Below are 26,345 nucleotides of genomic sequence, written 5' to 3' on the forward strand. Positions count from 1 at the left end.
GAGGATCAACCACAGTGTTTTAACCTTTCAGAAAGCCTGTGGGACAGAGTTTAAAACAACAATGTTAGGGCTGCCCAAGACTCACCCTTTGGAAGAGAGGTTGATTTTCCTGGACGCTTACCTTTCAAAATCATTTTAAAGGCCCTCACTCAGAGCACCACGGATGTAAAATCTGAGTTTCAATCCTCTGAAGCCTAAAATGTGGTGAAAGTAGCAAGATAACTCAGAGGAGGACACGATGTGGATGGTGTTTGTCAAACTTAATTCTGAATTCCTCAAATTCATGTGTCATTGAGTGGGTTTCTTGATTTCTCTGTGTTTCCAGTTTCCATTGATAGAACTTGGATGACTTTTGCTTCACAGAGTGAATATTGCATGAGGAAGTATAAACAGGCCCTTTGTGAGCCCTTTCAAATGTTGGTCTTTATTTTTTTTCATTTGTGTGTTTGTTTCCTTTGTCTATAATAATGGCAGCTACCATGAACTGGACTGCTTACTATTTGTCAGACCAGTGACTCTCAACCTGACTTCCAGTTTTCCCCTGTTTTTAAAGTTGTTCTAATCCTTTTCCCAGCATTTTCATACACTAGACCAGGGATCATTCTTTTTCGATATAGGGCCAGGTTAGAAATAGTTTCACATTTTTGACTGTCTCTAGGGTCAAAAGGTTCAAATGTCAGAGGGCTCTACAGTCTCTGTCACAATTACTCAACTCTGTCCGCCATTATAGTATAAAAGCTTTCATAGACGATGTGTAGACAAATATGTGTGGCTGTGTTCCAATAAAACTTCACTTACAAAAATAAACAGCTGGACCAGGGGCAATACTTTGCCAACCCTTGCCTTGACTATGAGTCTTCAGCATCCGGTACATAGATTTTGCTATCCTAAGGCATAGTTAAAATATCAGTTTGTTTCAGGAGTGAGGGAGAGAGGCAAAGAGAAAAGGAGGAAAGAAATAGTAAAAGAATGTCAAATGAATTTATATGCTGGACACAGAGCAGTTTCTTTTTCTTTTTGTCTTAAGCTATACACCTTAACTAGAACATTTACCATTTACTAGCTCTGTCATCATTTCTGTCATGACTGGTTCACATTTATTGATCGTTTATTTTTACTCAGTGTGAGCCTTGTGTCAAGTGCCATACATGACTATTTTATTGAATCCTTATAATAATGCTGGGGGATAAAAATAATTTTTACACATATATTTTACAGGGGGTTACACTGAAGTGTAAAAGAATTAAATACTTTCCCTGGTGTCAGTCAATTAGAGAACTTGAGATAATCAGAGAACTTGGACTTAAATCTAGGCAGTTAGACCTCACAATTGCTTACCCTACAAGCCTCAATTTCTTTATACATAAAAAGTAGGTTACCTATCTACACTTTGGTTTCTTGGAAAAATGATAACAGTGAAAGTATCTGAAAGTGCCTGGGTCAGAATATGGAAACACTGACTCAATTCTTTTTCCTTTCTCTACCCTACCATTTGTGATTTTATCCAGCAATTATTAAAGAGTTATTGAGTACCCACTATTTTTTTCTGGTTTGCCTGATCTGAAATCACTGATTCCTAGGAGAAAGAAGTTTTAGTCTTGACTTTGCCCCACCCCCCAAGGATGTGTGACCTTAGGAAATCTTTGGCCTTGGGTTTCCACATCTATAAAAGGACGTGAGAATCTGCTCAGCCTTTCTTAAAGAGCTGTCTTGTCTGTATCAGAAACCCCCTTGATAAAATGTACATTTCCTGACCTTTCCCAAGACCAGAATCATCAAAGTCTTTTGGGGTGGGGATTAGATTTCTGCATTATCCCCAATTCTATTTTGAAAAAACAGAAACTCATAGACACAGACAATAGTTTAGTGGTTAAACTAAGAGGGTAAGGGGGTGGGGGGTGGTAGATGAGAGTAAGGGGGATCAAATATATGGTGATGGAAGGAGAGCTGACTCTGGGTGGTGAACACACAATGGGATTTATAGATGATGTAATACAGAATTGTACACCTGAAATCTATGTAATTTTACTAACAATTGTCACCCCAATAAATTAAAAAAATACCATTATCACACCCAAGGAATTTAACTGACATTGATGCAATTAAATTATCAAGTATACAGTCTACACGTAAATATGTTTAATTGCCACAAAAAATATCCTTATGGTTTTTCTTTGATGATCCAATCTAAGATCTTGCATTTTATTTTGTTTTTATGTCTCTTTAGCATCCTTTTGTTTAGAAAATTCCACGCTGTTGTTTGTCATTCATGAACTGACATTTTTGAGGAGCCCAGGCCACTTGTTTTGCAGAATGCCCACCATCTGGATCTGTCTGTTTCCCCATATCTAGATATTTAGATGATAGTTGGCGTCAAGCATCTACGTGACACTCTGTGCATCTTTACTGGAATATAATCTAAGGACAAAATGAATTGCAAGGAAATTTTGAACTTACTAAGTAGGTTTTTTTGTTGGTGTTGCTATTGCAATAGTAATAGGAATTCTGAAACAATTTCTTTCCATATTGTAGGACACAGAAAACTGAACACATCTATTGACATTTTTGAATACCAGATTTCTCACATATTGAGAGACAAATATGGAATAAGGAAATCCAAGGACATATCTTATAGCATTGGATTTGAATTGGGGATATGACTCTGAACTCTATTATCATAGTAGCAATAAGCACATCTAGTCTCCAGATCCTGGTTTTTAAATATATCATTTCACACTAAAAGGAGCAAGGGCTCCTGAAGGAATGGTGGGTCCTAGGGACAGGCAGATAAAATACATGTTGATCCTGGAATAGCTTATTATGCCAGAGAGCAAAAAAAAACCAAAAAAAACACCTGTGCTGGAAGGCAATAGGGACCTGTCAAAAGAACACAGTCAGCTTGAAGAGGTTCATACTGGCCAAATTGGGTATGTCTAAGCAGAAAACAAAATAGTGATAGTAATAGTTCGTAGCACCTTAAATTAGAATCAATGTCATGGTGAAATTAAAAAGCAACAACACCAAAAATAATTATATATAGAACAAAGTTTCTTACTTTAGAAGTATGTCTGCTAATAAATATGGAAGGGATTGTTGAAATCAATACCTGTCATTTTAACATGCTCCCTCGGTGGTTCTAATTCCTTCCAGCGTTTGGGAACAACTATTAGATAATACCTTGAAGCCCTTTAAGTCTATAATAGCTGTAGAATCTTCAACATAGCCCCTGCCTCAGAGAAACTAATACTCCACAGAAATATATGGAAAATGAAATTCTAGTCAGCCTGAGATGATTTGTTTTCTCCTTTAAAATATTTCTGAAAAAATGTTTTTCCTCACTGTTTTCTACAGCAGTGCTTTGGGTCATTCCTGAATCTTGCCATTCTCTTCTGCTGTGGTCGTAGAGAATTCCTTCGTAGAGAATCTCCTGTCCCTGCCATACAAAGCGTTTATGCCCATGTAGATGGGAAAAGTAGTCTGGCAAATAGATGCCTGGCTTGTCACCAGGTCTGCCTTTTGCATGCTCTGGTTTCTGTGTCCTTTCACCAGGCAGACCAGAGCTTTGAGGTCTCGATCGCCTCTTTGCAGTTTAGTCCAGTGGACACGGTATGTAAATACAACGTCTTGTGACGCCTCAGAAGCTTGAATTTTCCTTTCAGAATTAGAGCAGTGCAGTCTTTTGCCTTTAAATGTGTTTTCTGCCTCTGGGCTTCCATGTTTTGCAGTTAATTTGGGCTATTTTTATATAGTTCGTGTTTAATTATGCAAAGAAGCAATTCAAAAGTTAGCATAGTGATGAATTACTCTCCCCATAATCAAGCTTTCCTTTGCTCCCCACATCCAAATCCATTGCCAGGCCCTGTCAATTCTGCTTTCAGCACTTGTTAAGCATCATCCTTTGACTTTTCATTTTCTTGCTATCATTACCAAAGAGCCACTGCTGTTTGATCCCTAAAGTTTCTCCCTTTGATCACATTAGACTCTAGTCTAAGTAAATGGCACCAAAATGCCCCTTATCCAGGTCCTGGACATCAGTGCCTTTAGGACACTACCTGTTGCTTATTCTACCATTTCCTCAAACTGAACAAATCTAAAAGGAGCCCTTGCCACCTCTGGATGAGTTCTGCTACCTTCTTCCTGGCCATCTAAGCTCATACCTACTATACTGTAACAATTAAAAAGCATGAGTTTTGGTGTCGAACAGAACTAAGAAATAAACTCGAATCCCAACTCAAACACTTGTAAGCAGTGTGAACTTGTTGAGCTCAACATTCTCCTTTGTAATATGGGGATGACCTTCCTTATGTCAGACAGTTGCAGTCTGTAACCAATGACATATATTGCTTACATACAGGCCCTAACACAGAGTAAAGATTTAATAAAGGCAGATCATCACTTCATTGGCTTCTCCTCTTCCTAGTTCTCTCTCTAGTAAATTATTACAGTCTGTTCAATCTTTCTCTAAACCATCTCTTTTACTTCCACACAAACACAGATTCTTTATTATCCCTCCCCAGGCTATTGAACAATCTAAGTTATTTTCCTGTCTTCAGTACCCCCATAGGCTTGTGTTCTTATTGTGTGTAAGAAATCATGCTAAGGCATTTCAATCTTTCCCAAGTAACCCATTCCTTATTCTGTCAAAAGATTTATCTTCCCCAGTATCTTTTACTTTTTTTCACTACACCTCTCACTTGGTTAGGAAACATCAGTGGCTTTCCAGTACCTTTAGGACAAATTCTACAGATAGAGTAGATAGGTTCCAACCTGTATGTCGTGGAGAATTATCATTTGGTCTGGCCTAGCCCACTCTCCTGCCTTGTCGCATATATGTATATATTCATTTATTCTGATGATTTGCTTATTATCCCCATTCCAATGATGGGACTATATTGAGGACTGACAATCATGGTATCTCTCTTTGGCTACCAGGGTAGATAGGTGAACCAAGCTATGCCATTTGAGTTCTTTCTTACTTTGGACATTTTTCCAATTGAGAGGAGGGGGAAAGAGCCATTATCCTCCTAGAAGCCATCTTGGGCACCATGAATCTTGGAGCTCCCAGTGGCCATGGTTTGGCCTTGTGCAACAGAGAGAATAAGGTATGCTAGTATCAATTCTAGTTGTACTGGAGGCTAGCCTTTCTCTTGCCCGTCACAGAATGGCAATGTGAGCTCATGCGTTTCCCACTTAGTGTTTCGTCAATTAGGATTCTATCATTTGGAGCCGAGCATTCTGACTAATAATAGTATCTTGTCACCAGATCCCTGTTTTACTTCTTCTTTCCCAAACCCATCTAAGCTGATAAACCTACCGCTCCATGAAAACAATCTGCACGTCCCTTTCTTCCTGCTTTGACCAAGTTGTTTCCCTTGCTGGGAATGTTTGTTCCCTCTTATCTCATTCTCCAAGGTCTGTACTTCCTTAAGACTCAGCTCAAAACCTTCCTCTTTCATGAAGCTCGGTTTGTTCTCCACTAGCACAAGCTCCCTTAGTGTCACATTTAAAGTTTAGATGGTAAAACCTAAAGTCATCTGATACTTATTTACTAATTGGGTCATTAATTCTTATTATTTCCTACCCATCTACCAAATTAGGAAAAAAATTCCAGGCTCAACTAAGGTTTAGAATTGAAGGGACTACTTCCAAGTCACAAACCCAATTAAAAGCAGAATACATTGAAGTCTCCTTAAAAATACTCATGTCCGACTGATGATAGTGGAGGAATGCATTGAAAAGGGAAAACATGAACCAGGAGATGAAATCATCCAAAAATGTCTAGATTGTTAGAGGGTTGCAGAAAAAGATAAAACATAATTTGAAGAAACTTCTAGAGCTTGCTAAATGATGAAAAATGGAAGACTACAAGCATCCTATGACCTGCAAGTATTACGAGGCATCAAAAAATGTTGGTGTAATCTTTGAGAGACCTCCAGAGAAGGCAAAGAGCATTCTTGCCAGAGAATGCAGTAGGGCAGGAGATGTGGTATTTGGGAACTAGCACAAGTTACAGTTAGAGTTAGGAGAGAGAAGGAATAGATGAGAATTCAATCTAGGATAAAAGGGGACCTGCACATGGCTACACTGAGGGGCTAAGAGTTCAGTACAAAGAGTTAATGGGGAGATTATCTGGGCAAAAAGTGCTGCCGTGGGAGGGAATAAATTGGATAATAAACAAAAATGGGCTATCAGGTTGTGAAGCAGAGTAGGGAGGAATTTTCTCATGGATCAAGGGAGAGTACGCAGGCACGATTCCATAAAGGAAGTGGAGATAGTTTGAAAAAGAGTTGGCATTTCCCTCACAGATAGACCTCTGCTTCTGAAGGTTCCGAAAGTAAGTTAACAAGCAACCTCTGGGGGCCTGAAGGGTAGCTTAGCAAGATCCTGAAATACTCACTTGAAATTTCATTTCTTTTTAATTTCATATGATGTTAAAGATGTGTATGGGAGAAATTTTGATTTCTTATTCCTCTTCACCCTCACACCAGGACATCTTGTATCCCTACTGAGACCAACTTGCTAAAAAGCTCCTAGAATGTGCTGGATGCCTTGCTCACCAGGATTTCAAAGAGCCATTTATTCCACGTCTTTAATATGGGATCTAACCTAGCATTCCACAGTTCTTAAAAAAGGATCAAATGTATGAACCTGTAGGAAAAGTGACTTAAATTTATATCATGGATATGAAAAGACTGCTATAAGGCTTGTTTCAACAGCCGGTTGTCATGGAAGGGAAGTAAAGGGAGCACAACTCAGTATGAGAAGGTAGAACATAAACATCTAAGTATTTCCAATCCTGCCTTGGGCTAGTCTGATCCTGGAAAAAAAGTCCCCACTGGAACATTCTAAAGTGAGTGAGCAATCAAATAACTCTCTCCTGACTGACTGGCTGGCTGAGAATATAGGTAGTGGTCTATCTAGTTTACCAAGGACCCGCCCAGGTAAATGCCAGGCACATGCAATAGAGGGTGTTTGCCAACCCATTTAAAATTGATGAAGTACCTGCTTGCCAACTGGGGCATCCCTGCTCAGCCTTCTGTTCATATGCCAACCCCCCGTCTCAGTGCTTTATCACTAACCCAGCATTATGATTTTATAGGAGCAGGGAGTCAATATGCACTTCATCAGTATGCATTTACATAGGGACTCAGTATGCATTACGTAGGAGTTTTACATTTCCAGCAGCCCTCCTGCTCCTCTCTCAGTCTGTTCTCTCACTTCCCCTCAGATATCCAGGAGGTCTCCCCTTCCTCCTCTTCGCTATTCACCTTGAATCCACTGTCCATCCTGTATATGGAATAATCCCCATAAAGATGCTCCACCTGTTATTCAGGAAACAGTGCCAAACATACAATGATCATATTTGCAAACCTGAACTTTGGCACACGTGCTCTAACCAGGAGACGTTTACTCAGTAGGTAATAGGAAGTAATATTTGAAATCAAGACTGTCCCTGACTATCCAAAACATATGGTTGTGGAAGCTGGTAGAAGACAGGAGGATGGTCTGTGTCATAATCCTCCAGGGCCCTTCCTGTGATCCGGTCCAACCTATTTCTCTGATCTCTTATCTCTCTCTTCCTCCCACGAGTTGCCCCAGCCACTCTGACCTCCTTTTGGTCCCTTGAACCAGACAAGCTTGGTTCTGTCTCCAGTTCCTTGCACTGGTGTTTCCTTCTCCCTGGGACCCTCCTCCCTAGATCTTTGCAAGACGCCCCTCTTCTTATCATCCATGTCTCAGCCCCAAGATCTCCTTCTCACAAAGGCTTTCCTCAACAGCCATCAATCCCCCAGGTGTCCTTTGCCCCTAGTCACTCCTGATCCTATTACTGTGTTTTACTTTCTTCCCAGCATTTACTTCTCCTCGAAAGTATTTTACGTTTGCAGTCTTTCTCCACCTCCACTCTCCCACCCACTCCGATGGCACCTTGCGGGGCACTTCTTTGCCAGTTTGTCTGCTCCCATATATGGCACCTAGAACAGTGCCTGAGACATGGAAGTAGATGTACAGCGACACTTGGTGGAATTATTGGATGAACACTGCCCCTCCTGCCACACACTGTGGCTCACTCACGTGGAGCTGAGGACTGTGTCACCTGCTTTTGCGAGTCTAAATCCACCCACACATCTAGGAAAATGCACCTCTCATGGGAAAGGGGCACACACCAGAGGACCCCAATTTTGGCTGGGTGGGAAATGGGAGCCAAAAGTTCAGGACAGAAGGAGGAAACAAAACAGAAGATGAAACTAAGCAAAAGAAATCTGGTGGGAAAAAAAAAAAGGAGGGGGGGCTTCAGATGTAACGTCTGGAATACTGAAGGTGGGCTGTTACTCATGGCAACATAGTTGTAAGCTTTGTCGCAAACTCCTGATGTGGCTGGCCTCCAGTCTGCCATTGTTCTACTCTGAGCTTGAAATGCCACTCTTCTACAATGAGAAAGCTGGAAGTGTCTTCAATTCTTTCCAGTGACCATTCTTCCTAAGGGGAAACCTAGGAGAGTATAATCTGGGCTGACTATGAGTATTAAAGGGCTGCAGTGCAGTAGTCCCACCCAGAACTAAGAAATTAGGTCAGTAAGGTTTACCTTTGAGAGTCAGCATGAATAATCAGAGGCCAGGTATGCAGAGCCAGCTATCTGAGGGATAAGATTGGGCTTCTAGGCCTTGAAGACCATAGCAGTAGCCAGTTTCAACACATGAACATGTCTGAAGGGAAAAAAAAAATGCATCAATTAGGGAAGGGCAGGGTGAGGGTGTTCTCTAACCTTGGAAAGAAGGAGAGGCCAGACCAAAAGCTGGCAGAACCCTTCTATGTCTGGTCTAGGAGAAGGGCCTTCACCCTCTGGGCTTCCCTCCCAGTGGAAAGTCTGGCCTCAGGGCAAGATGGACACTGTAACTCACAGGCTGTGAGTATTTTCAGAAAAATGTAGGGCAATGGTTGAGTCCAGACTCTTTATAGCTGACTTCGAATCTTGACTGCCATTTACTAGTTACATGACTAGTGCTACATGAAACAGTTTTTAAATGAGTCTCCCCACTTTTCCACCTATAAAATAGGAGTGATGATAATAGTAAGTATCCCCCAAAATTTCTGGAGGATTAAGTTAGTATGTATAAAGCATTTAGAATAGGGGCTGTTACTATAATTCCATTGGCAAAGGCATCTCTATCATGCATGCCTCAGGCCTAATGGTGTTAAATACATGTCTTCCCTCATTCTGAAGCCACTTTCAACAAGCAACCTACTCCCTCCCGGGAAGGTTTGCTTACACAGAAAAAGAAAACAAAAACAAAAACATGCTTAGTACAGAGATTCTGAGAAATTCCCATTGCAGAGCCTGCAATATCTTACGGCAGACTGGTAAATTACTTCTAGTTATGCCTGGGGCCTCCCGCTTTGCTTGACCACAGAGACAAAAGATACAGGTGCGATGCCAATGGAGGATTTTACATCTGTACAGGAGCAGATCTGTTTTGATTTCTAAATCATCATACTGGCATTCTAATGCCTCTCTCCACCTTAGTGTGCTTGGGTTAGAACACAGACCCTCAGGCTCTGATCTCCCCGAAGAGTGATGTGTGTGAGTCCTCAGTGCCTAAAGCAGAGGGAAGTGCCAACTGGTTTTCCCACCCGACAGTGGGACCACCTATGTCAGCTCCCTCTCTGACCCTGCTCACAGCAGCTGCTGTCCCTACCATGGGCACCTTCACATGAAAGAAAGAGCTTTTGGAAAACTGGTGGGTTAAAAATAAGAAAAGGAGGACACTGCAACTAGAAGCGTGAATCCAAGGGTTCCCAGTGACCTGTCTACAGTGACTTTTCCTCCTCCTCCTGCTCGCCCCCCCCTCCTCCTCCTCCTCCAAACAAACAAACAAACAAACAAACAAATAAATAAATAAAATTGTCCGACTGTTTTCATTTCATCCTGTGACTCTGCCTGGAATACCAACCACCCATTAGGGATTTGTTTGCGTTTTAAACCTTCCTCGATGAAAAGTGTGAGTCATTCAAGAAGAGTTAGAGAACTTCCAATGATACAAATCAGTGGAAACGTGGTCAATATTTCTTTTCTCTGACACCTTGCTGGATTGGGTTTACCTTCAGGAATTTCATAGATTTTGAGTTGTTTTTGGAGAGAGGGGAGGAAAAGGTGGAAAGGGGTGGTAAATGAGAATGTGAAATACTTGGAGAGGCCCATCGGTTCTGCTGAGGGTTGGGGGAGAACTTGAGAAATTCAAGGACCAGGAGGATTCTGGGAGGACGATGACATGGGTTATGGTGGCATTTCCGGATTGACCTGGGAAGGTAACCAACAATTATAATATTGTTCCCTGGGACACAGGCAGCTTGAACTCCAGCTAAGCAACTTGTAAAGGAACTTTTTAGATACAATCTGTTGCAACTGAGTTCCTAAAATGGTGGGCTTCCTAGAGTAAATCTTGGGAAGAAAGACCCAGGCAGCATTTGAGAAAAAATATAGGTTGAGAAGCATAGAGCATATCATGAGCTGGAAGAACATTTGTCCCTGGGGTCTGGGGCAGGCAGCAACCTGCTGAAAAGCCTGACCCGCAGAGACTTCTCTCCAGAGAGCTGGCAGAAGGAGGTCCTGCATTTAAAGAGAGGAAGTTTGGGGCCACTTGAGTTATGCTGACGTTTGTTTCATCCTGGGCTCTTGGGACAGCCTTCTCTCCCCCTCTCAGAGAACTCTGGGCCTCCGTCTGAGTCTACTGAGAGTCTTGAGGTAAGAAGTTGACAGGTAAGAAAGAACTCAGCAGGAGAAGCCAAGTCTTGGTTTGAGGAAGCTAGAGTGAGAAGACCTGGATCTAGATACAATCTGGGAGTTAGGACTAAGGGACAATTCAACAGAGTGAGTGAAAGGGAAAGTGGCTCAGGAGCATCCAGTAAGGGGACCATGGCAGGACACACACACCCAGCAAAGGTGCGGTGTGGAAACCCGCCCCAAAGGGAGAGTCAAGATGAGAGTGCTGGGGCGGTGTGGAGAGAAGTCTCTAGAGAAGCTGTCCCTGCAACGACGGGAGCTCCGAGGAGGGAGGCGGGGAGGGTCAGAGCCTGCGGGCGGCGTGTGACCGCCGAGGCTGCGGCAGCTGGAACAGGTGAGCGGCGGGTCCCCGCCCTTCCCCTTCGCGGCGAGCGTGCCTCCTACCGGCTCTCCTCCGCGCTTCGCCGTTCCGCGGCTGCCCTGGGTTTGGGGTTTTGCAACTGGCAGCTGGCTTTTTTTTCTCCCCTCCCCTGTTTCTGTCTCTCCTTCTTTTAGATTGCTCCACCCCGCCCAGGATCAGGCGAGGGGGGAACCAGCTGGGCTGCGGCTGCCAACTCGCGCCCAGCGCGGCAGCGAACTCCGGGAGTGGAGTCCCGCGTCCTGCCTTTTCCCCTCGGGGCGCGCTCTCCTCGCGCCCCCCGGGCCCCGCGGCTTCCCCACGCAACCCTTCCCCACTTTTCCCCCCTTTTGCAATCACATGGCATTTTAAGAATGCCGGAAAGATGGCGGTAGCGGCGGCAGCGGCAGCGGCGGCCGGGCTGGCCAGCGGGGGAGGCAGCCGGGCACAGCGCAGCGGGCTGCTGGAAGTTTTGGTGCGGGATCGCTGGCACAAAGTTCTGGTGAACTTGAGTGAGGACGCCCTGGTTCTGAGCTGCGAGGAGGGCGCTGCGGCGTACAACGGCATCGGGACCGCCACCAATGGCTCGTTCTGCAGGGGCACCGGGCCCCCGGGTGCGGGCAGCTCGCAGCCCCCGGACTCGCCGGCCGGCGTCCGCACCGCGTTCACCGACCTGCCAGAGCAGGTGCCCGAGTCCATCTCGAACCAGAAGCGTGGCGTGAAGGTGCTGAAGCAGGAGCTGGGAGGGCTGGGCATCAGCATCAAAGGGGGCAAGGAGAACAAGATGCCCATCCTCATCAGCAAGATCTTCAAGGGGCTGGCGGCGGACCAGACCCAAGCCCTGTACGTGGGCGACGCCATCCTGTCGGTGAACGGAGCCGACCTGCGGGACGCCACCCACGACGAGGCGGTGCAGGCGCTGAAGCGCGCTGGCAAGGAAGTGATGCTGGAAGGTAAGGGGTTAACGCCGCGCGCGGGCCGCGCCAGGCGCGCACACCCACTCACCCTCCCACGGCGCTGCTCGCACTCTCACCCACGTGCTGTCACACCCCAGGGAGCTGGGGTGTCGGAGGTGGCGTGGAGTTCTGACAACTTTTACCCACCTGGGGGTAACTTGTCCCCACCCTAGAGTCCTTACAGGTTTTGACCCAGCAGAGGTGTGTGAAAAGGCGAAGCCAGCAGGGTGTCTTGAACTCCTACTATGTGCCAAGCACGGGGTAGCATGCTAAGTGCACACTGTCTCATTTTTATCTGCAGATAATCCAAGTGTAGTGTAGGGCCTGCGAAGTGGAACTGGAAATGAAGTGTAGACGTGGAGAGTCATCATATCCACTGTACGAAGGGAACTCACTGAGTAATCGCAACTCAGATAGTTTTTTGCTTTGTCAGAATTTCCTCCTCAGAAGCCTGGTCAACCCTCCTAAAAGAGTTGAATGGTAACGGGGCCAGAGAGAGGTGGCAGTGTTTGAACGCTCAAACTCCCACCACCCTTCTCGACTTCCCTCCTTTCAAATTGGAAACAGGGGTGATGGCTGGAGAGTTGTGCCAAGGGCTGGGAAGTGAGCTGCAGCTTTAGGCAGAAGTTCACTTCTGCTGCCAGGGGTTCTGCCGGTCAGTCGGGATTCCAGGTTGCTCCTGGTGGAAAGCTGGCGAAGTGGTTTTTCTGCCTGTATTTTCTCGGGATTTTTCCAGAGGGGTGTGAAAACAACTTTGTATTTGTAAACAGTTTGCCCTGCCTGTGAGGCATCTTAGAAACTACTCTCTTGAGAGTAGTGTCCTAATTATTGAATGTGAATAAAATAGGTAGTGCTTTTTGTACCTATTTGTGGTTATGTGGTGGCATGTGGAGAGAAGGGCAGTAAAGCAGTGAGCCAATAATGGGTTATTTCCCACCACCGCTGCATTTTTCACTTGATATCTGCCTCTCTGCCACTTAACTGGCTTTGTACATACCTCTGTCAGCACTAATATTGTATAATTATTTTATAGATTTACTCAGCTTCCTCCTAACTGTAGATTGAGCTGTCTGGGGTCTTTTATTTAGTTATGGGTCATCTCCCTTGGGCTTAGGTGCTCAGTGACAGACTTGTTGAGTGAAGGAATAAATGAACCCATACCTATGGAAATAGAATGCTCTTCTGAATTCTTGTAAACTGGTGGTTAATTTAAGTCCTAAATTAAGGACTTAAGTCAATTTTCTGTTCAACTGATGTACTGGTATGTGAAAGTGAGAAAGTTCAAAGTTGGGAAACCAACTTTGTTATGTGTGACAGCAGATATAACCTCTTGCCTATTTCCCGACCTGGAATAGGGAGGGTTTGCCCTCACTCTTATTTGCCTAGAGGATTCGTGATGTCTTCATATTTAATTGCTACCCTGGGTCTAGAAAGTGGAAGGCTATTTGCTTTGGCTTGATGATTAACATAAGTAAACAGAAAAAAGTTTTCTTGACTCCAGTGTGTATTGGTTTGTGTGACAAGGGGCAGGTGAGATCTGGGGGAAGTGTAGTTTGGACTATAAACTGCTGGACACTGGTTCAGCTTGCAATATTTACTGTAAAATATCAGGGAAGACAAAGGCAGGTCATTGTTATTTCAGGCACTACCCTTCATTATGTCCCTTCTATGAGTCTGCTTGATTTCATTTTAATGAATAATGCCTTAGCAAAGAGGTGAAAAAAAAAAAAAATCTCTCACCCAAAAAGAGGAAGAAAAGGTGACTCCCTGCAGTTGAAAATAAACAAACAAAAAACAATCATCCTGTTATGTAACTGTATTGATGTGGCATGTGAAAAGTGAGTTTTGTAAAAACCTCTAACATGACATTTTACAACACATTGTCATATGTTGCAGGCAGCACTTCCGGGGAAGACCTCTGGGCCTTCTAGACAAGAACCAGCTGGGCTAAGGGCAGCGGTCTTATTTCCAGCCTGAGCTTGCAGAAACTGACTGCTATTAAGAGAAGCAAGTAGAGACCCCACTCAAAAGAGTGTCTTTTATTCTGAGGCGAAGTGTTGGTCCTATTAGATGTGGTAGGAGTGATCATATGCCGTCAAATCAAACAGCAGACATCCTCTCCTTTGTAGTGCGGCCTAGTACAGAATAGCCCTGCTGAAGGGGCTTATCAGAATCACTGGAAGGGCTTTTTAAGACACGTATCTACTTGTTTGTATTCCAAACACCATCTTGATTCCAGAATTTCTATATAGGAAAGGCTTTGCAGATGTAACTTCATTGGACGAGAGGGCTAAGGGAGATGTTTTAAAGATATAGTTAAAGATAGGGAAAATACACTTTTTTTTCCCCATTTAGATTGTAGGGGGGGATGCTGATGGAGATTAGTGGAGTCCCTTAATCACTGCTAATAGGCACCCCATTACATGACATGCGCCCCCTAGTGGAGAGTCACTACCTTTACTTGTGGAACACCCTATGAAATGAAAACGCTAAACTTCAAATTTCAATGCCTGCCTTCTAGTCTTAGGTTCAGCCACGGAATTATCTTAACCTCCTTGAGCGCCAACGTCACCTGAAAATTGGGAATAACGAAACTGGCTGGACACGCTTACATTACAGGGCTGCTGTATGGAAGAATAAAAGAAGGGGGGAAAAAGCATATATCAAATGCCTGCTGTGGTTAGTTGTTTTAACTATTTAAATGAAATGAAGATGAAATTGCCCCTTCTGAGGGATAACCTTCCCCTTTTTCTTTACTAGAGTTTATATTTCTTATTTTTATCCTGCTTTATTTTGTACTCTAAAACTGTAATGTTAGGAGACCATTCTTCTGGGGAAAGAGAGTCATTATAATAACTAACATTTCTTGAGCACACGTTTGTTCATGTTACACTTCTAGTAACTCCACGAGGCTCATATTATTGTTCTTTTAACTGATGAAGATATTAAAATATACAGACAGTCATTTTTTGCTCAAAGCAACGTAGCTAAGAGGCTTTCAGGTCTCTCTGACTTAAAAACTCATACTTATAACCTCTATGCGAAACTGATACTCTGAGCTTCTAGGTGGAACTGTGTACTTGAGTTGGTGGAAGCTTCATCAGTTATTGAGCTCAAGATGTTCTTTCTCACTCCTCAAAGATGCTGAAGGGCTTGGGACAATCCTGAGCTGGAAACAGAAATGGGGTGGGCTACTCAAAAGGGAGGGGCAGGAGGAAGAACTGAGTCTTAAAACCCTAACGCACCAAGTGTCTGGCTATCAAGAGGGAGCTGCTGCGATCCGGCAGCGCCTACATACTTGAATGCACGGCCAGCAAGAGAATAAGTTGTAATTCAGATAAAAATAGTGAATACACTGTGTCAGGTAAGTCAGGTTTAAATATTCAACAAAGCGAATATCAAAAATCTTCACACCATGAACTCATTATTCATTTTAGGGAGTGGGAGCAGAGACTTGCATGCAGCCATGTGGATAATGAACCCCAGAACTCCAGGGGTCACCATTCACATAGACCATTATGTGAATGGCACCTTCTGGAGCTGGCCTGGGTGGGAGGATGAGGGGTAAGGGGTGGGGAGGCACACCTACTAAACAGCTTTAGCAGCTCTGGGTGGGGGCAGGGAAGTTTTTGCCCTTAGATTAATAGCAAAATAGCACTTTGAAAAACGTCAACCTTTTTGTAACTGAAACTACAATAAAACTAGTTTTTCCATGACGTTGTCTAGATCGAGGAGTGCAGAATGTTTGGGAAGACTCATGTTGGGATGTGGACGTGAGGGGCAGACCGAATCATCCCTGGATCCCAAAGATCTCCTTTGGAACTGAACCAGAAAAAGTGGAAAGTGAAGGAGGAGAAAGTCAGAGACAACCGTTGACATTAACTCTCTCCACCAAATCTTTTCCCTCTACTGCTCCCAGTAATGGTGGGCTGTTGAGATTATCTGACATGTCACTTTCACAATCACTTTCTCCAGTGGTGGAAGTGAGGATGGCAGGGCAGGGACATGGGGTGCAAAAGAGGGACAGTGAGTTTTGCTGGCATAAAATCTCAGGATTGAATGAAAATTTGAACTTTAAAGAATCTGGCTTTATTTAGGATCAACAGATTCTTAAAGAATACCGAAGAACTCCAGAATTAGAGTCTTGAAACTGGAGTTATTTATTGTCTTTTAACTAACAGTTAGTCCTTTTACAAGGTGCTTTATCTCTTTGGGCCTTGATTTTCTTCATTTGAAAGCTAGGGAAGTGGGTTAAGCCATCTCTACCTTATTTCACCTCAAATCCCATAGACTCAGACCCAGCACACTTTCAATAACTGTTTTTTCCAATGCTCCTTTTATTATCATCAAATGAATTTCATAAATCATATAACCTAACTCTAATTTAAAATTTAAAAATAATGTAATGCCCTATTATTAATTTTATTAATAATATACGTATTATTAATAATATATAATATCATTAATAATATATTATTAATATGATGGAGAAATAAAGTAAATTATTCCTTAAAAGCTTCAGTAGATAATTCATGGCATAACTACACAAGAGGTCATAACAAGGGAAGCAGATGTTAGTACCTGTGTGTAAAATCACTATCAATGCACAGATGCAGATAAAGATGGGTAGGAGTGTGTGCTGTCCTTTGGGACCTGGTAAAATCTTGCATTCCAACATCTGAAGGACTTCCTCAGATGTTGCAAGATGTCTAGAATCCCTGGCTCCTATCACTAAATACTAGTAGTATGCCATGGTACTCCCCTTGACCTCTAAAATGTCTCCATAAATTTCTGCACTGCTGTTGGAGAGGGGTGTATTGACCCTCCATCCTCTTGACAACCTGTGTTCTGTAAGAATGCTAATTCTATGTTACACTTTAATAATATCTCACCTTTTGCAAATTCTTTTTATATATGTAATAATAGGTAATGTTTACTTAACACTTACATTGTGCCAAATGCTGTTCTAAACACTTCCTATGGACAAAATCATTGATGCTCATAATAACCCAACACTATGTCTATTTTACAGGTGAGAAAACTGAGGCACCAATTGGTTAAGTCACTTGCCAAAGGAACACAGTGAAGAAGTGCTGAGGCTGAGATTCAAGCTCAGGCCCTATAGCTTTTGATCCTCATAAACAGCCTTATAAAATCAGCACATTAGGGACCCTGAGCCTCAGTTTGTTGATTAGGAAAGTGAAGTTCCAAGAAGCAGAATGCTCTGTCCTAATTAGGTTTTCTACTTTCTTGTCTGGAATATTCGTTTGCTATGACTATTATAACAACTTACAGTACTCTCCCCTTATCTCTGATTTCATTTCCCATGGTTTCATTTCCCTACAGTCAACCGTGGTCTGAAAATATTACATGGAAAATTCCAGAAATAACAATTCATAAATTTTAAATTGCATGCTTTTCTGAATAGTATGAATGACAACCACTAACATCAGGATTTACAAGTCACAAAGCACTTTCACAATCATGATCTCATTTGCTGCTCTTGTAACCCTGCAAAGGTTATTACTATCATCTTCATTATAACCATCATCATCGTCATCCCTATTTTATAGAGGATAAAGAAACTCGCAGCTCACAGAAATTGCGACTTATTTATTTTCAGTATATGAGTCAGGACTTTTAGTTGTATTAGACAGTAACCCACTCAAAAAGGGGAACTTTGGAGAGAAGTGCAAGGATATACTAAGTGGCGGGTACGACTAGATCCAGGTCTTCACTCTCCAAGCTCCGCTTTCCTCCCGGCTTGATGGAAGATGGCCCGTGATAATATTTGTTCCCTCAGTACAGACGATAAGAAAAAAAAGTCTTAACAATCACAGTAGTTCCCCTTATCTGCAGTTGCTCTTTCTGCGGTTTCAGTCAGCCACGGTCAACCATGGTCCGAAAATATTAAACGGAAAATTCCGGAAAGACACAACCTGTCAGTTGTAAATTACACAGCATTTTGAGTAGTAGGATGAAATCACGCGATGCCTGCTCCATCCCACCGAGGACATGAACCCTTTTTGTCCGGTGTCTCCACACTGTAGATGCTCCTTGCCCTGGGAATCACTCAGTAGTGAGCCATCTAGGTCATTAGATCAACTGTTGTGGTATCACACTGCTTGTGTTCGAGTCACTCTTATGTTACTTAGTAACGGCGCCAAAGCACAAGAGTAGCAATGCTGCCCATTTGGACGTGCCAAAGGGGAGCGAGCCTTAAACGGCTTCAAGTGAAACGCTGAAAGTTCTTGACTTAATAAGGAAACAAATCTTCTATCTGTGAAATTGTAAAGGAAGAAAAAGAAATTCATGCTAGTTTTGCTGTTGCCTCAAACGGCAAAAGTTACAGCCAAGTGTGTGATAAGTGCTTAGTTAAGATGGAAACGCAATTAAATTTGGGGGTGGAGGACCTGACTTTGTCATGATTCTCCTTCGGACATATTGTCAGAAGGTCCATAGTAGCCTAACGCTACATCAGAGTGCCACTAGGGCAGTGCACTTGTCACGTGCTGTGGCCTAGTGTGGCTGAGTGGGCAGAATGTGACCTTCAAACATTTCTGAGGGATAAGAGTGAGGTTGGCAAGGCTCTGGTAAAATGACCTGGTTCCCTGCACCCACCCAGCAGCCCTGGTATTCAACCACTTGACTCTGAATTATACTTAGGAGAGCCTTTCTGAGAAAGGCTTAGGTTTGTCAAGTGGCTTTCCTTGCATTAAGATTTTTGTCACTGGGCGGGTCCACCCTCTGTGGATGGTTGGACTGATGTTATGATCCCCATTTTGTCCAGAAGGAAATGGAAATATCAGATATTAACTGACTTGTCTGAAGTTACCTTGAATGAGGGAGCTGGACATCAGATTATCTAACAATCTCTTCCTTCTGTATGCGTATGTGACAAACTCAAGACATCATGCTCTAAGAGGTCTCACGCATGGCCTCTGATGTCAGGGAGCTTACTATAATTAACAAGGTCAGGCATTTCTGGCTGATTGTGCAGTACTTGAGATTAGTAATGCAAATAGCATGATTGTTACCCCAGCATATATAGCGTAGTACCTGGCACATGTTAGAGTGTTAAAATGTGATAGAAAGGAAAAAAAATGGAAGAACACGTGGAAGGAAGGAAGGAAGGAAGGAAGGAAGGAAGGAAGGAAGGAAGGAAGGAAGGAAGGAAGGGAAGGAAGGGAGGGCAAAGGATGGGAAAGCATTTGGGGATCTAGTGACCTTTTTTATTACTTCCACCCTCAACCACTCATGCTGTTGGACTATGGTGATAAATATTTGGCATCAATAATGAAAACTATACCTTGCTCTGTATAGCTAAGAAATACAGAAGTGACTTTATAGACCTAGGAAGCACCAGTCTTGAAACACAGTTGACAAAAGAGGAGCCAGACATGATTTTAAAAGTTATTGGAAAATGTAATTATCCTTTTAATGTTACATGTATAACCTTTCCTTTGCCCCCTGTGGCTCTGGGGACTACAAGTCTGAATCTGTAAGAACACTTTCTACCTGAGAGATGAAAACTGCTTAGATATTTTAATTGTTTCTCTTTTAAGTTTATATATCAGCTTGAGCATTCAGACCATATTCTTTAAGTGAAGCTGATGTGAATGGCCTTTCAGTTCCTTATTTCTGCTGGTGGGTAATGAGGAGTCATGTTCAGCCGTGCATTTTAGCCGTCACCCCATGGAGTATGTATTAAAAATAACTCACTGCGCGGGGCTCCACATTTGTGAAAAGCATCTAGCTACCAGTGGTCTGTTTGGTGAAGGGAAATTATTCTCTGGCAGTTAGTGGCCTACTAAGAATTCTATTTCAAATGATGCATTTCCAAGCAGTTAATGTTAAAGAAAAGCCAGAATTTACCCTGCATTTAGACCAACTATTTCATATACCAAACCTCATTACCCACTTCACTGCCTTTGATCTATAATAAGGCTTGCTTTCAGCGCTGGCCTGCAGAGTGAGACTTAAGAGAAAATGTGTAATACACGCCACAAAGTAAATGTCCTAACAGACTCATGGAAATGAGCCCCACTCCCAAAGTGGGAGAAACAAGACAGAAATGGTCATGATTAAGAGTGATTATAATGGAAATTACAATGATGACCTATACTTTAGTTTCACAGACTGTGTAGATGCCTGACCACTGCATTATACAACTGAACCTGAAGTAGAATAATATTGAATGCCAACTATAATTAAATAAACACACACACACACACACACACACACACACACACACACACACACCACGGTGCCAAAAAATGTATATACATTTTAAGGAAGGAAAAACCTATTAAAATTGTAATACTCCATATATACCGATAACAAAAGATGAATACAAGTCACATTTGACGTCTGCAATTACAAGAGGTGCTCAAAGTGGTTCCCATCAGCATCCAGACACTTCTGATTACAGCGAACTACTGCTTGAACAACATTGACCAAAGTGTCCACTTGCATCCATTTTTTTGGTTGTATATATATATATATATATATATACACACGTACATATATACACACATGTACATATATACACATATATATGTATACGTATATATATATACACACATATATACACATATACACACATATATATGTGTGTGTATATATATGTGTGTATATATATATGGTCACGAGATATAAAGTACAGCATAGGGAATAGAGTCAATGGTATTGTAACAGCTGTATACAATGTCAGAGGGTTAGTAGATTGGGGGGGTTATCTCTTTGTGAGGGGTGAATTGTCTAACTAGTACGTTGTTTTGTACACCTGAAACTAATAAAAAATATTAATAAAAAAGAGTGATTATAATGGAAATTAAAATGGTGACCCATACTTTAGCTCAGTACTTTTTGAAACTATTTCTCCTTCTTGTGGTTTGAAGCATCGTTTTTAGGATGTGGATAAATGTGCAAAATCTATCTAAACTTTGGTTGCTGAGCATTACTGCAATTGACAAACCCGTTTATTTTGTCCTACTGTTCAAACTGCCATTGTTTCTTCCCATTGCAATGTTTTTTCTTAGAGCTGTATCGTGCAGTGGTGTAGAGGGTGGACCTTGGATTTACTCTGTCTGGGCTTAAATTCTTGTTGAGCCTCTTTCTATCTGTGCAATCTTGTGCAAGTTTCTTAACAACAAGCCTCAATTTCTTAATCAGTAGGTTCATTGTGAGGAATAAAGTGATTATGTATGTAAAGTGGTTAGCTTATTGCCTGGGACATAGTAAGCACTGAATAATTATTAACTACATGCTATGTCACATCTGATGCTTAGCTAAGTATTATTTTCGGAGGGGGAGATTCAATCATATAAGTTAAATGAAGGGTTCAACCATATGTTATAGGAAGTCTTTTGCTGGTGGAGGGGCGGTTTGGGATTTGCCATATTAGGGAACCGACTGATGTAACTGATGGCCTAGGAGAGTTCGTTTGTCTTGTCGAAGCGAATGATGATCTTACAAGGGTGTATTTCATTGATGATTTGTTAGTTGCATCAGAAGTTTTCCATCAACCAAACCGCAGTGTAGGCAGTTGTGGTTTTGGGTGGGCAAATGTGAACTATGTCTTAAAATGCTCAGATGCAGGAACATGCAAAAAATTGTTTTGTAAAGGGAAAGCTGGAAAGTCAGGATTTACTCTACAGAACCAAATTCAAAATTCTTTGAAACTTTTTCTAGTAATTGTAGGAATGTGGAGATCTTACTAGCCAAAAGAAGCCCAAGTGTTTCTTTTATTAAAAATGTAAGATATTTACAAAACTGTGATTAAGTCAGAATTATATTTTAATTTTTTCTTCTATTATTTAGTATGCTATTTCATGGAATCCAAGAGACCTTCCAGTGGAAGATATAGCGTTGTTTATGTACCCCTAAGAAAGACAAAAGCTTCTATGATGGGGAGTCTAGTAGGATACCTGCTTAAAGTTGGGACAACAAAGGGCTGTCCCTTCTATGTAGGGATAAATGAAAAACAAACCCATTACAAAGAAAAGGACAACAAAGGAACTCACACATTTCAAATCTGATACAGGTAGAAGGAAGAAAAATTATATCTCCCCTAAGATTTTGAATTGTAAGTCAGTTCTGATAAATATTTAGGACGGAATTTCCAATGTCAATGTAAGTTTAAAAAACTACTTAGGCAGATAATTTAATCTGAAGTGGTCTCAGGTTGGGAGGGCCCGGATGAGTGATAGGAGTAGTGTCAAGACTCTCTGCAAGAACTCGGCTTTCATCCAGGCCTCCAGCGATTTTACGACACATTCCCCAAACTGGAGAAGATAAAATATGAAAAAAACGGGCAGTTTGAATTGATGAGATATGGTGTGTAATAGTTATACAAGTAGTTATTAAAGCAATTTTTCTTCTAATGTTTGAAGATCAGACCTGTTGGTACACTGAAGCAAAAATCTATAGAGGAATGAGATGAAATTCCTGTTCTTCTAAAGTATAGCAGTCCAGAGGGGAGGCAGGTGTAGCGTAATACATTACATTTATATAAATTACAAATCAATTTTGTTATAATAATAATAGTAATAGTCACTTATAAAGGTGTAAATGCTGTAACAGAACTTACAGACTATCAAGAAAATCAAACAATTGAAAAAAGATAGTAAAGAATAAAAAAATTAAGAAAAGCAAAACAACAATAAAAAAAGAACTTATGGACTATCTAAAGGCACTAAGGATATGTGAAGTGGAAAGAGATGCTCCACAGAAGATATGACTTACATAGTAAGGTTATATAAGCAAAGGGAAATTTTAAATATTGGTGGTTATTTGGCTATTCCGGGCCCTGCGTTTCAAATGCTTTCATCTGAAACATCCTTTTATCAGCAATGAAAACCAAGGTTAATGATTTTTCTTTTTTGCTTGCAATGTTCATATATTGTCCTCTGTTTTCTGCTTCATTTTCAAAATGTGTCTAAATCAAAATAGTATATGCTTATAGCATCCCTTTGCCTACGCTTTCCCTTATCATCTCTCCTGTTTCCCAGAATATTAGAATACATATTCTAGTATTAAAATACATATATTGTAATGGCCGTATAGGCATATTTATAATCTTAAATATTATACAACATCTAACAATTATTTATACATTTATATATTAGAATATATTCTAATATCCTAAATACGATGCCTACACTGCTATCTTGATATATCAGTTTTAGCCATTATTGACTAATTCAGCCTATGTTTACAAAATTATGATTATGTCAATATTGTTCTATTTTCCAGCCAAGTAATATGCTATGATCAGGTTTCTTGCAGTTACAAACAACTTTTCTTACTTTGCATTTCCTTAGTTTTCTTGTACCTATCTTAGTTTTGTTTCAAAATGCAATACTAGGCGTATCAAATTTCTAGCAATATATATATATATTTTCAAATACTGGTACATAACAAATAATCTATCCACATGGTTCATTTTTTTCCTGGAGCCCTGCTCCCCTGGACGGGTTCTATCTTGGCCTGGTGCGTGGCCCTCTTCCTCAGACTGTCCTTGGTTTTCTCAGAACTATGTCTGTTTTTCTGGATCCACTGTCACCTTCACTTGTGGTTTACTCCCTAGTTTTGCTGGAGCACATTCTTCAGCAGCTTACTCAGGAAGATATTTGGGAGGTAAACATGTGAAAACCTCTGTTCTCTTACTGTATTGATACTTTGGGCACAATAGTCTAAGGTAGCTGTCATTTTCCCTCAGCAGTTTTCAGAGTTACTGGTGAGAGGTCTGATGCCATTCTCATTCTCTTTCTTTTACGTGTGACCTGTTTCTTCTTTCTGGAAACTTTTAATAACTTCTTTTTAATCGCTCATATTCTTAGTTGTATTAGGTTGTTGCAAAACTAATTGCAGTTTTTACAATTATTTTTAAACTTTTAAACTGCAATTGCTTTTGCACCAACCTAATATACAGTGATTTGCCTCTATGTGGAGCTTTTGTTAAACAAGTTTCTAAGCATTTGATGGGCACTAATTAGCGAAAAACCATGGTTCTCAAACTGTGTGCCAACGTGCTGTAGCGTGCCCTGGTAAACTCACCAAGGGCGCCGTGGAATATTTTTAAAATTCAAGGAAAACATAGCCACATCTGTTTGACACCAGGCAAACCATTAACTCAAGTTTAACATTAGATTGCTACGTTCCTTCAGTGATGTCAATGTTTTTGCCAAGCTGAGTTTTCTGCAGTTGCTGTGATTAAAAAAAAAAAAAAAAAATGTACCACATGAACGCTAGCATGGAATAGAAAATGAGGGTGGCAGTATCCACTGTGATTTCAAGGTTTGAGAAGTGGTATGTCATCCAACAGATAAGGTTTTAGGACATGAAGACATACTACATTGTTTGGAGTTAAGGACTTAATAAACTGAATTGGGAGGTATTTGGGGGGCATTGGGAGGCCTAGGAGTACCATGAAAAAAAATAACTGAGACATTAAGGGTGCCATTTACTGAGTAGGTTGGGACCTGAAGACTCTTCCACTTCAGTTCTGGGACATTTTCTTGTGTTTTTCTTTGACAATTCCTCTCCTCCATTTTCTTTGTTCTCGGTGTATAGAAGTCCTTTTAGTTGGGTGTCGGACTCTCTGCATTGACACTGGAATAACCTGATTTTTGTTGCTGTCGTATTTTTTCCTCCAATTGTCCTTTTTATTTTTGTGTTATTCCATGAGAATTACTAGATTTTCACCTACATTTCTTATATCAATTTTTTTCCATTTCATTTGCCTTATTGCTGAGTTCCAAGAACCTTCTCTTTTTCTCACTGTTCAATTTTTACAGCATCCTCTTATTTTGTGAATGCAATATCTTTACTGGTCTCTCTAAATATAGTAATAATAGTTTCTTAAAATTTATTTTTGCATCAGTATTGACTCACATGGCTCCAAGTTCCTTACTCTCTACTTCATTTTTCAGTGTATTGTGCATATCTGGTAGTTTCATCTATTTTGAAACTTGTTCCAGTTTTGGGTTTCCCGAGAGCCAGAACCTGAGATGAGGATCTCAGTGTAAGAAGTTTACTTGTGATATAATCCCAGGAAATGCTGGTAGTGGAGTGGGAACATGAGATGGTAAAGGGAAAGAACCAATAGTTCCCACTGTGAGTCTCTTAGTCACTGTGGAGCTTAGCATATCCCAACTGAGTACTGAGGAAGCGGGTAAGATTTAGTCCCTACTTCTCCATCCATCATTCCATTAAGGGCTACTGCTGGGGGTGTCATCTTTCTGGTTCTTATGGCAGGCATCTCTATGAGGGTCATGAGTACTCCCCTGCCAAAAAGATGCCCTCAGGCATACATCTGTAAGGTCTTTACTATAAGCAGCTATCTGCATACTGTACAGCTGATTGCAGAGGAGACAATAATACTAACTTAGCTTCATCAGAACCACATTTCCCAATTTTAAAGTGTTGCCTAATTTAAAATTGTGATGGAAGACATACTGCACTCCGGCTGACACATTTCCATCCCAAATCTTTTGTAAAGTCTGGTTCAGACACAATCAAGATTGAGTATATTATCTTTGGGAAGGCTTGCAGGGCAAAATTTTGGCACCTTGTATCTGATTTTTAATTTCCTTGAATGTGTGGTTAGCAGAGTCTCACAGATCCAGTTAGTTGATGACACAGGTCCTGTGGGTAGGTTATGCACAAATTAGATGAACTGAAGGGGAATATTGTGTTTCTCAACCTCAGTGCTCTTGACATTTTGGACTAGGTAATTCTTTGTTGGGGTGGTTGTTGGGGGGGGGCTGCCTTTTGTAATGTAGAATGTTTAGCAGTATCCCTTGCCTCTACCCAGGAGATGAAGTAGCATGCTCTCCCCCTGGTTGTAATAACTGGAAATATCTGCAGACATTGGCAAATGTCCCCTGGAGGGCAACATCGTCCCCCATTGAGAGGCTTGGTGTATACAGCCTGTAGCACCGGTTCACAAACTTGGCCATGCATTCAGTATACTTGGGAAACTTTAGAAATGCTCATGACTCCCCCAGAGATCCTGGTTTTATGTAGCCAGGGATTTGTTCTGGGTATCAGTTGGTTTATCAGCTCCCCCAGTGATTCTAATGTACAATCAAGGCTGAGAACCACCAGCCAAAAATATCTTGTCATTAACTGTGAAGTAGTGAAACAGACTTAAGTCGAGGACTATCAGGAGTGGGGTGGGGGCATAGCAAACTGGGGTGTCAGATCTCATGGAAGGTGAGCTCTTATTGCCATATGGAAGAGAGTTTGTCTCTATTTTGCCTAGAGT

At 41.6% G+C, this 26,345-nt stretch overlaps 1 protein-coding gene across 2 annotated transcripts in view; it reads left to right on the top strand.

Moving 5' to 3' along the window:
- The first annotated feature begins 10,682 nt into the window (after positions 1-10,682).
- The window catches only part of SNTB1 (syntrophin beta 1), a 208,468-nt gene continuing 192,805 nt past the window's right edge, over positions 10,683-26,345 (top strand). The window contains exons 1-2 of one of the 2 annotated variants that reach the window (XM_074317034.1): positions 10,683-10,756; positions 11,276-12,070. In XM_074317034.1, the coding sequence (XP_074173135.1) occupies positions 11,503-12,070 (568 nt within the window). In that variant the 5' untranslated portion in view covers positions 10,683-10,756; positions 11,276-11,502. Of the gene's footprint in view, positions 10,757-11,039; positions 12,071-26,345 lie in introns of those variants that run through there. The other variant, XM_019717404.2, reaches the window with a different exon arrangement.

This window comes from Rhinolophus sinicus, linkage group LG12 (genome assembly GCF_036562045.2).
Source record: "Rhinolophus sinicus isolate RSC01 linkage group LG12, ASM3656204v1, whole genome shotgun sequence".
NCBI classification, from domain to species: domain Eukaryota; kingdom Metazoa; phylum Chordata; class Mammalia; order Chiroptera; family Rhinolophidae; genus Rhinolophus; species Rhinolophus sinicus.